Raw genomic sequence first — 11,342 nt, forward strand, 5'->3', positions numbered from 1 at the left:
TTCTGTTATCCCTTCGTTTCCTGCTCATTGTCCGACGCACGTACCTATACACGATGCACATATGTATAGCTTGCGGCTTCAAAGTTACGCGTGTAAAACGGTAAGAATCGGTTGCCGATCCTATTTTCCTCCCGGTACAAGAAAATTACTCTGCGGTAGAGTTCACGGAAAGGTCATAAATCGAAAAGTACTCCAAGATTGTTTGAGCTGGCAAAAACATTTAATCGAGACGTTACGATCGTTATAGGCGGATATGAGCTGAAATGTTTTTACGTGAATTGATGTAAATGTACTTTTAATGTTTGATAGCTTAATAAACATTCGATTTCTTCTAGTCCATCGGCGGTGTTCGTAATTAAAAGAAATATTTGATAAATTGTCAATAATAAATAGATCGATTGTCTTGACATAATAATATCGTGGCATAAAATTCCTAGAGATGAGAAAGAAGTTCGGTTTAATTGAAACATTCGTCCCTAAGCGTTCACGGTGGAAATTGTTGGCTATAAATCAAGTTCATTACCGTAATTGCAACAAGTTCTTTTTTGTACTCGCAGTGCATTTAGAGAAGTCTCCGAGGATGGGATTGTAATGAAAACTTAAGTACCCGTATATTTTCGCTCCGCCCGTCCATTAGACCCAAGATAATCCATACGATTTAGTCATAAATACCTCTCACGCTCAATCGAAACTGACAATCTCGCGTATACCTCTTGCTTCGTCGTTAATGCCGGTATACGAGGTAATCATGCACGAGACACGAGCCGCGCGACAAGAGTCTATCTCAAATTAAGCGCGACTACTCTTGAATTTTTCATTATTTTCTGTATTAAATGCAGACAACTGCAAATATTATTTACTTTCGTATGAATATTTAGCAAAATTATTAGCAAGAAAAATTATTAGCAACACATGCCACTTTTTGGTCACGGCGATATCGAATGAATTGAATGATCTCGGAAAGATTGAATTGTGATAATTAAATATGTTATCATTTTTGTTATTTATTATTTCAATACTTACACTATTATTGATTCTTTTAATTCAATTAATGACGTATCTTTCGTGGACGTAGATGTACTTTGTCGAGATTCATTCAGTAGTATTACCATTATAATGAAACTTTACTTAAGTAGAACGATATGTCTGGTCTATTAAATCTGATCTAGATTCTGCTTCTTAATACCCACTTGTATGTGTGTTATAGTTGCATTTGATACTTTATACAACTTTTTTATTTTCGTATTCGAATAAGATGGATAATTGCGCAATATTAATTACGTACAATTACAATTTATCGTCCATTCTTAAATACCGTGACTCTTATCTAATACCATATTACAGATCATTGCGATATCCGTCGTTAGTCCAATGGAACATTAGAACGTATCTTTGTTCTAAACATTTCTGGAAATTAAGGGATACTACACGCATGGCGCTTCTGATCTTAGAAAATCCTAGTTCACTACGTGAACGAGCGAGCGCGGTATCGCCGTAACGGGAGAAGCGTCTTTACCGCTGCATTAACGGTCGCCGTTTTTCGCGCAAGTGAAAACACGTTTCTACGCTCTTACAATCGCACTGTTAAATGACAACGTTTCATTAGAAATGATTACGCACCTGGCGGACACGGCGCGTACCCTTTTTACCGAGTGCGTCGCGCTGCGGCACCGCGCTGCGTTGCCGACGTAACGCGATCATTGACTCATGTCAGAACCTACCCCTGCAAGTAACATAAGTGCTATCTCTATCTGCTACTCCAATGATTTGCTATGGTATGAGGATTGGCAGCTTTATTTATGATATTTTATCGTTAATCATTTAATATTGTTTGAAAAGAAGAGACAAGACCTTTGCGCTAGTACGTATATTGCTGCAGGTATATTGTCCCTCTCTCCCTCTATCTCTCTCTCTTTTAAACGCGTAAAAAAAAAATGACAAATAATATTTATATTGCGCCACGTGGACACCGCCGTAGGGGCAGAAATAAAAGATGCGGTTTATGACTTCTCGGGACTCGTTGGTTACGACCTCGGTGTGCATTGGTATTCCGAGATGTTCTAACGTGAGGCACATTGGTAGGTGAGTTTCCCATCGCGGCAGCCCGGTGGCGCTCGAATGCTAATGCCCCCGTCTGCGGATAGTCAATTGTACTCGTGACAGCGGAAATAGCTGCCTCGGTGGCCGCATGCTCGCGTGTACCGATTGTACCGAAGGAGGATCGGGGTCGATGCGAATGGAGTCTTATGGCCGATTTTACTGACCTTCCTCAATCCTTTGGAGATTCGTATTACGGTAATGTAATCAGTGGTAGAATCTCCGCTCTAAGCTACCGCTCTAAGCTTATCTTGAATAACTTGGCGATAAAGATTGGGTACCACGAAGTACAGTTCTGTACAATGGTTCGTCGCTATTGGCTACAACGATTTCTACTTTGCAAGCTTACATTCGGATTATCATTCGATTGTTACTTCGCCGTTCTTTCTTCTCTCTAAATTATAGATTACGGTAGTATTCCTGTTTATAATCTCGTCTGCTCCGATTTACATCATGAGAAATTCTAGCGATCTGATATGTAATTATCGTCGACAGTTTATGGACGGAGACGCGCACCAATATCGCAAGGTCATGGAGATAGATGTTTCATCGCACGGTACCGTCTGTATGATAGGTTTCACGTGGAGTTTTGAATAACGTAAGAAGGAATGAGGGGAATGGGACGGACTGGGTGGAGAGGGAGCTTCAAGACGGTAAAGGCGGTAACGGTACCTAGAGTAGGCATGAATATCCGCTTGCAAGCTGTCGCGACGACTCCTGCCGCGTCATCGCATTGTCATTTAAATGGAAACGCGAATTCCCGACGGTAAGGATTCCTGCCGCCGCGATGTGGAAATGACGGGTCTCTTTATTTCCCGCTCGATATCCCGCACGGTCTTTGATTCTTGCTGAAAGCAATATATCCCGGGTTATTAGGTGATCGACTATTAGGTGAGCGACTGTTACGAGACTCCGGGCTTGGCCCGCACGTGACGTGAGTCATGCCAGACCGTTATTCATTAATTATAGGATCTATACGGCGGCGTCGCATCATTGGCCAAACACACACTTGAAATTGTAGCCCATTATCGGAATCGGCGCGGCTCACGCGGTGGTCGACCGATTGACAGTGTGTACGGCTCTAGGGCTTAATTGACCGACAAAAGAAAACCGCTAGAAGATGAGCGGGACAAAACGCAAGTCACGAGTCTGAGTGCGAGTGTCTCGTATCTCGTGCCTATGTAACGTCATGCTCCGCTAGTCGATACACACCGCTGTTTGTGCTCCTGTCCCTCTTAGCGCTGCTCGTTGCGCGTTATTAAGACAGCGAATCTGATATTTCATCCATCGACATCAATAACTCCGCGCTAATAAATCTTCCCGATTGAGGACGAATAAATTCGATACTTCGAGGACGTCATTTTGGTATAATTATTTAGTATCTTCCTAAGACAACGCAAAGTGTCTAAAAACGGGACGTAAGACGCCTTAAAGACGTCTTACTACGTCTCAATTTTCGACTTTGTATCGTCTGCGTTTTCTATCCGATCAATGGGAATTTTATCAAACTTTAACATTGCAGATACATATTTTTCATCTAAGCGTGTTAAACGTCACATTAATCTTCGATACGTCGCTTGAACGTTCGAATAAATAAATTAAGTGATAGAATACCTAGTTGGTTCAGTAAATATATAGGACGTTAGTTTGGAACTAATTCAAAATCAAAAGGTCGAAAGCTATTGTATCAATCGGAAATGTATGCGATCGTTAGCCGTTGGCGTTCGTCCAATTGCAAATCAGCCGTGTACACTTACCATATAGATCAGCGTACGTAGCAACTTCCACACCCCTGGCATCCTGGAGGTCCCAGCCTCTCACGACGAAACACCGTCCTGCCCTGCAAAGACAAACGCACTGCCTCGCATTAGTCCGCATTAATTTCGTCGTGCGCGAGTTGTTACATCGTCGGCGCGCGCGATGCTACACACTTGTGCGAAGCCGGATCTATTTTAATTTATCCGGACTACCATGGTCTAGCGAGCAAATTATCCGGGCACCGTCTGCCAGGTTGCGCTTCGAATCCCAAGGAGGTCTCGAGCGCAAAATTGATTTGCTAGGAGAAATCATGATTATGAAGTTTCAAATACGTAAGCGTTTGTGAAAATTCGAATTACACGGTACGCCGCGAAATTGCAGGGAAATAGCGATCTCTTGTAAAAATTAGAGCAAACGATAAAATGGTGATATTGACTGTAGTTTGTAGCACCTACTCGTATATGAAATTGTAGAGCATTCACACAGACTGTAAACGAAAATGTACTCCTGCGCCGAACAGATATTCATTGAAATAGTAGATAGTAAACTAGTACTTTTTTGAACTGGCTTTGCTATTGGCGTCTTTTATATTCTGTTATCGCTGTAAATCTCTCAATTTAAAGATTATCCATGAGACGATATATAATAATGTAACGTGAAAACTGTTATTAATAGGTATGAATATGTATAACTGATAGTGTTATACCGGTATATATTCGTAAAGATAGCTTAATTCTAACGTACGGCTTGTATTATTAATCTAAAGATGATAAATACAATGAATGTCTAGCATTGTGTCACGCAATGCGATTTATGTATAGTCATTTGCGTGATATATACGGATTATATAGAGTTATGCTGATATATACGGTATATGGCAATAATTAATGGCAACAATTAACGGATAAGATATCGCGATAAAGTAAAAAGCCAAATTATTATAGGCATTTTTGTCTATTAATGTTTATAACTGTATTCTTAAACACGACAACTGTGGCTATTATGCTAACAAGAGTTAACATCGACATGATTTGTGCCGTTTCTCAGAAATGTACGTTTATTATTTCAAAATATATACAAGCCTTTTCGATCTTTACTTCTAAACATTTTGTAAAGAAAATAAAAAATTCTAATAAGGTTCTTCATTGATTTCTTCTGAAAAATAACGAAAAGAAGAATAATCAATTATTTTTAAAACAATCTAATACAATAGATTGTGAATATCTAGATTCTTGAGAAAATGGGAAAAAAATTTGATTTCCAATTGAAACGAATATATTTAAAAGAAACAAAATATATATATATATATATATATATCGGTTTCTTTTTGCAAAGCAAAATTTAAAAAAAAAATAAACAGAAAAGAGCAACATTAGATGTAATGTAAAAGATTTTTTTATTAATAAATTTATATATTTTACGATAGAAAAAAATAACATTTCCTTTTACTTGATTTTTATCGGTTCTCATACGTAATAATATGAAGCTTTTTACTCAAAATCAATTCTACATGATGAATAAGAGCGAGACAATAAAGCCAATAATTGTAATAAGAGACCATGTCAAATGCTAACAAGTTAAAGAATATATAAATAAGTAAAAATATTGAACAATATACGTTGATTATTAAAATACAGATAACAAATTCATCAGTCAGATGCGAGAATCTTGTCAAGTTAAAAAAAAAAAATGTGGAGTCTGTTGAAGTGAAATATAATTTAAGTATTGAATGAGATGTTAAAAGTTTGATTGCCAAAAAATTTGATTTTAGTCTCGACACAACACAGAAAGAGGGATAAAACTTTGTTGCTATATTTATGAAATCGTTTAATGCATTTGATAAAATAGACAGTCTATTTAAGGAAATTTGGTTTATAGCGGATTTTTCCGGTTATTGAAATAATGCTGTCATCGAGGGAGGATGCTAGTTATTCTAACGGTATAGCATAAAGTCATGTCGCAGTCTATGTAATTGACCTATGGAAAATAGATACGGTATGCGACGTGAAATCATGAATGCGTTTCGCTATCGAGAACGTTGCTGTGTATAGCTGTGTCGTATAATCGTGGTCGCGAGTGCAATGGACACAGAGATAACCGTAGTTATGAATGGGAAATATCAACGTCACGCACAGATTGACAGTAGCATACCAATCCCTTGCTTTACACTTTACACGCTATTTCACATGTTTACATAGCTGTTATAATTGCCACGATTAGGATCAAAATTATCAAAATTGTGGTTTTCCAGAAATTAGTTCTAGAATTCATTGTAAGAGAAAGATTTTAGGACTATAGTCTTTCGCAGCTGATTTCCAATATTTTAGTTGTGTATGATATCTTTTTTAATTTTCTGTATTCAGAAGAGTAATAAGAAATATGCAGTTCATGCCTCGTTTCTTATTCTACTTGTTAATAACCGCGGTTTTCACGATTCATATCCGTAACTAACCAAAAACTATTAATGGATCTATAAAAGAAATATTGCCTTGGTTTCGTAATTCTAATTGGTAAAGCTGCGATTAATTAGTATTATCATTCGTAATAATATAATGATGATCGATTCTGTATCCTCCAATGAAAACAATATAAAGAAAAGGATTATTAAGAGTCAGAAAACATAGAAAAATCTCCATTGTTCATTTAACATAAGTATAATTGAAGATAGATATAGGTATTTTGTAGCGTTTTAACTTTGTTACTTTCTACAGTTCCTGATTGGTACATCTATCTTTAATTATACTTATGTTAAACGATCAATGGAGATTTTTTTTTATGTTTTCTGAATTCTTAGTAGCCTTTTTTATCTCTTTGAACATTAAGAGTCCTGTTATTTCAAGTTTTTTATTCTAAAAAGATTATTGATCAGTTGATTAGTAATATGCAATATTTATTTGCGATGATTTATTCTTTTAAGAAAAAGAGAGGAAAAGTAATTTAGATTATTGCAAAAAAAAATTCGTTAAGGATACAATTAATATTAATTTGTGAATTTCTTATTATTCTACATTCACAATTATTATTTGTTAAACAATTTTTTTTTACAAACTTTGTGTTAATAAAGAATGTTTCAATCACGTTTTAGAGAAAGATTTATCTCAGCATTTTATACTGAATTTCAAGGTTGCAGCAAAAGCGTGATATACTCGTATAATGATCATCGCGACAAGACATGAATAGCATGAGCAAACCCAATACCGATTTCAAGGCTGTTCGCGGCTCGTTAACTCCGCCGATCGTTTTTGCCGGATTAAACGCATCGCTGCACCAAGCTCCCAGTTCCAATGTTGACAGCAATCGTTTCAGATTGCCTGATTATTAGATGAACGGCGTGCCGATCAATATGAAGATGCGATCGAATCCTTTGCTCTCGCAGGTAACGTCTCGCACCTGTGCGTGACCACCTAAGTAACAAATTATACAATTTTTTGACAAGTGTGAGACGTTCCGGTCGAATAAATTATAGCGGATCGTCGTATAGCGAATCTTATAATTCTTCCTTTTTTTTTTAGTTACTCTGCTTAGAATGGATAAATGTTTTCTCGATTAATATATTCATCATTTTATCGTGTTTGAGACGAAAGAGATGAGTCTATGCAGATGGAGTGGTGGTAAGAAATCTAGTTGTTTTTCCCTCAGTCGAGTGAAATTCAGTATATATATCTATCTATACTATCAGAAATTTTAATAAAATTGAAGAGGAATAAAGTTAAATTACTGAAATTAAAAAATTAACAGTTTCTAAATTGAATAATGACATTGTGTGTATGTGACATAGGGAAAGATTAACGTTTTTAAGAAAAATTCTTTCTGAACCTATCCCAAGAGAAATCCCGTTGGCACTGTAGCTTGAAAGAGGACGTTCGCACCGAGTCTCATAATTCAAAACGAGTGTGCAGTGTCACGGTGTCAATTGTAATCCTACTGGCTGTGGGAGATGAGTTAAAAGAAGGAAGCAAAGACAGCCGGTCGTTAAATCCGCGATGAAGGCATATATTATGACTTTAATTAAAATCGAGTTAATTCTCAGTGTACACACAATGGTGGGTTAGTGTAATCCCATCCGATCGATTTTCATAGTTGACGTTTTCTTCCTTTTCACTTATTGCAAAATATCTTTTGTACTACGACATTTTAGACTTTCTAACTGAAAAATTCCTTTTTTTTCCAGTCCTCAAACAATAGATAAAAAAAATTTGTTAAAATCGATGCACCACAATCTGAGAGAAGGCAAAAGAAAACGCTGGGTTACAAATACCCGGATATGGGTAGATACGGACTGCCAGAGTTGTGTATGCTCAGGGTTAACGATATAGTGTGTTGCTCGTTTAAGTGGTGCAACTTGGATTATGGACAATGTTTAAGCGCCGATAATATTCGCAAATATCCGTTTGTGATGCTCAGATTGTTGCAATCGCTGCGAATATGTAATTACTGCGGTTGACCAATGTCCATATAGATTAACGCCTACACGTTCCAATCTTGATCTATGTTCTAGCAAATATCAAACAATTAGCGCCAACTGTTTAATGACTCGTAGCCCCCGACAAAGAACTATAGTTTCGCGATTGTTGTACCGGAACGATCCTCGATAGGGTCATTTCATGCCACGCATCATAAAACCAAATGGATAGAGTATACGAGGAATCTTCCCTTACACATTGATATTGAAAGAACGAATATATTTGTTAAAATAATCTATATAAAAACTATATAGGAATAGAGAACAATTGAGAACGTTGCGAATATTTTAAAAGTAGAAATAAAAGAATATAACATTGAAGAAATTTAATAGATGTTAAGAATATATGGAAACTGGAAAACTTCTAATATTTGATTTTAAAATTGATTTAGAAATTGAAGACTGTATTCGAACACATGAGAGTTGTCGGTAGTTACAAGCTTGATACGTGCGATGCCAATCAAAAGCCTATGATTAGATGATGATACACATCATGGAAACTTTTCTTTCGTTTTGGGATTAGCTACACATATAATTATATATACATCACAGTTTATGTATATTGAAAGACAAACACTTCAACAGCGTTGGATTTTCTCATTCGTAATGCTTCAAATTTTACTATTTCACATTTTATCAGCACAATTTATCAGTGATGAACAATACTAATTTCTCGGGCAAAATACTTCGATATTCTACTCACTGAAATTAGATTATATTGAATAAAAGTTTTTGTGAACATTGCTCGTGTAAAGTGGTAATTATAATTTTGCAGGCTTTTAAGACTTGGACGATTTTATTAATAACAGCACTTACATGTCCGTTATTATATCGGCTGTAATGATTTCCAATTGGGTTGTCATATATGCCAACTATTTGCGTTACAATTTTTATTTAATAATATTTCCATTTTACAGTTATATTGGACATGCCCTCTTTACCATTAACGATTATAAAAAGAATAAGCGCTCGCGATGTTTCACGAAAAGTTACGCGGTCGACACGTTAATAGGAAGAGCAGGCCAAAACGGGTGGTCCCGATGATGGAAGGGTTAATCGGAGCAAGGAGTTGTTTCGCGATACACGAGTACCATGAATACTTGTTTTTGATTTGCCTGCCTCGAGCATGTCGGCGGAAAGCATTAATTAGCTGTGCATAACCGACTCGTACAAGCGCGCATGACGCACAACTACACGGATTTCATCGCCTCGGCATCGTTTTCTTGCATTCAATCCCGACGCGATTACGTATATAACGCTCGTTTAATTAAAATAGCGAGTATGCGATAGACTAATTATTAATTACTTTTTATATTTGAGTCAAGTCTGCGAAGTATCCCCTTTTGCAAAAGGTAAAGTCGTAACGACAAAAACTGCGTAGCAGGAACATACAGAATTTTCCAGCTTTTCCAAAATTTCCAAAGAACGAATGTTCCACATTGTTAAAGGATTACGCTACGAGCACCTGTCGATTTCAGTCCAGTCGCAGACAGAAATGGATGGCTGGAGGTAGCTTGATACAATACATTCTTGGAATGTTTCGAGCCGGCCCGGCTGGATTACACGCGTCTTCGTAACGGTGTTTCTCGCTTCGGGCCCCGGGTGTGCGATAGATCCCACGCTAATAATTCCCCCTCGGCACCGTTTCAGAGCGCCTTAATGTGACAACGTTGTCTCACCGTCTCTCTTTCAGTGTCCTCAACGTCAACCTCAACGTCAACCCACTGTCGGTTATTTCCACCGCGTAAGAATGTGCATCAATCAATTACGGGAAATTATGTATTCACGATTGCGCCCTGCTATCGCGCCACGGCAAAATATTATTAGCGCCGCTTGTTATTAATTTTCTCAAGCGAATAAAAGGGCCAATGGGTATTTTCACTGATTTCACGAGGTAGTAGCGGAAGAAAGCAGACAATTTTGGTTAGAGATTTCTATGTCAAGTATATTAATCCATTTAATTAATGCGCATTAAAAATTTCTCTTTGAACGCGTTGTTGTTACTTCAGCTGCACCAATTTCTCACGGTATCGTTCTCAGGTGCATTAACCAGGCCACTTTTCTCTCTTCAGCATCATCAGCAGAATCTTCTTCTTTCTTCGCGCGAACGCGCATACGACGATTTGTCTTTGCGCGTACGTGCATTGCAATATCAAATCGACTGTCGCGTCGTTTATGGTATTCGAGCGGTCGACGACAGGACTCCGTCGACTCACGTCGACCGTTTTAGAATTCCAGTCGATCCCTTTAGAGTGACGGTTAGCTGATTCCTGCTGTGGACGAACGACATCTGCAATTTATCTAGAATCGCTGGTGAAAATTGCGCCATTGCGCGAGCTCTGCGTTATCATTGGAAAGATAACGTAGCGTCATTAAATTCAAAACGATAAGATGAACGAGCGAATTTCGACATTTGTATATAATTGTAAAAAGGATATCTCACTGTTGCTCTCTTATATATTGTAAACGGAAAAGGATCGTGAATTGTGAACAATTCGCACGGAACTCTTTAATGCGCGATATTAAAAAACTTAATGCGATAAATCGAGTGCTCTTACAAGACTATAATTTTGGATCGATTGCGATCTTCGTATTTGTTAAACGTGATATAGAATGATGATCGAAGCGAGATGTGTAAGAGTGTGCGTTAATTGCAGATTCATGTTCGAAAAGAACTTGGCGAAACATTCATCGCTGCGAACCGGGTCAAGATAGCGTTACCAGGTTCGGCTCCTCTTCTTCTGGCCGTTTAATACTCGACAGCCGTATAGCGATAAGCTTTATAAATTCTCCGGAACACGATCGTGCATTGCGTACCGACAAACGTACCGCTTAGTGCCGGAGGTAATGACCAGTATTAATATACGGTAAATGTGACTGCCAAATTTTCGACCTAATATACTACATTTATATACATTTATATACTATAATACAATAATATGATATAATACTTCTGCAAGAGGCATTATCGCGGAAATAGTTATACAAAATTTTTAGCACTATTTTTAACAGAATTTTTTCTATC

General features: G+C 37.5%; 1 protein-coding gene across 3 annotated transcripts in view; it reads right to left on the reverse strand.

Moving 5' to 3' along the window:
- LOC108747169 overlaps positions 1-11,342 on the reverse strand; it is a 168,600-nt gene that overhangs the window by 3,989 nt on the left and 153,269 nt on the right. For 2 of the 3 annotated variants that reach the window (XM_018484474.1, XM_018484472.1), the window contains exon 2: positions 3,855-3,937. In XM_018484474.1, the coding sequence (XP_018339976.1) occupies positions 3,855-3,896 (42 nt within the window). In that variant the 5' untranslated portion in view covers positions 3,897-3,937. Of the gene's footprint in view, positions 1-3,854; positions 3,938-7,053; positions 7,103-11,342 lie in introns of those variants that run through there. The other variant, XM_018484473.1, reaches the window with a different exon arrangement.

This window comes from Trachymyrmex septentrionalis, unplaced genomic scaffold, assembly GCF_001594115.1.
Source record: "Trachymyrmex septentrionalis isolate Tsep2-gDNA-1 unplaced genomic scaffold, Tsep1.0 scaffold196, whole genome shotgun sequence".
In the NCBI taxonomy this organism is placed as follows: domain Eukaryota; kingdom Metazoa; phylum Arthropoda; class Insecta; order Hymenoptera; family Formicidae; genus Trachymyrmex; species Trachymyrmex septentrionalis.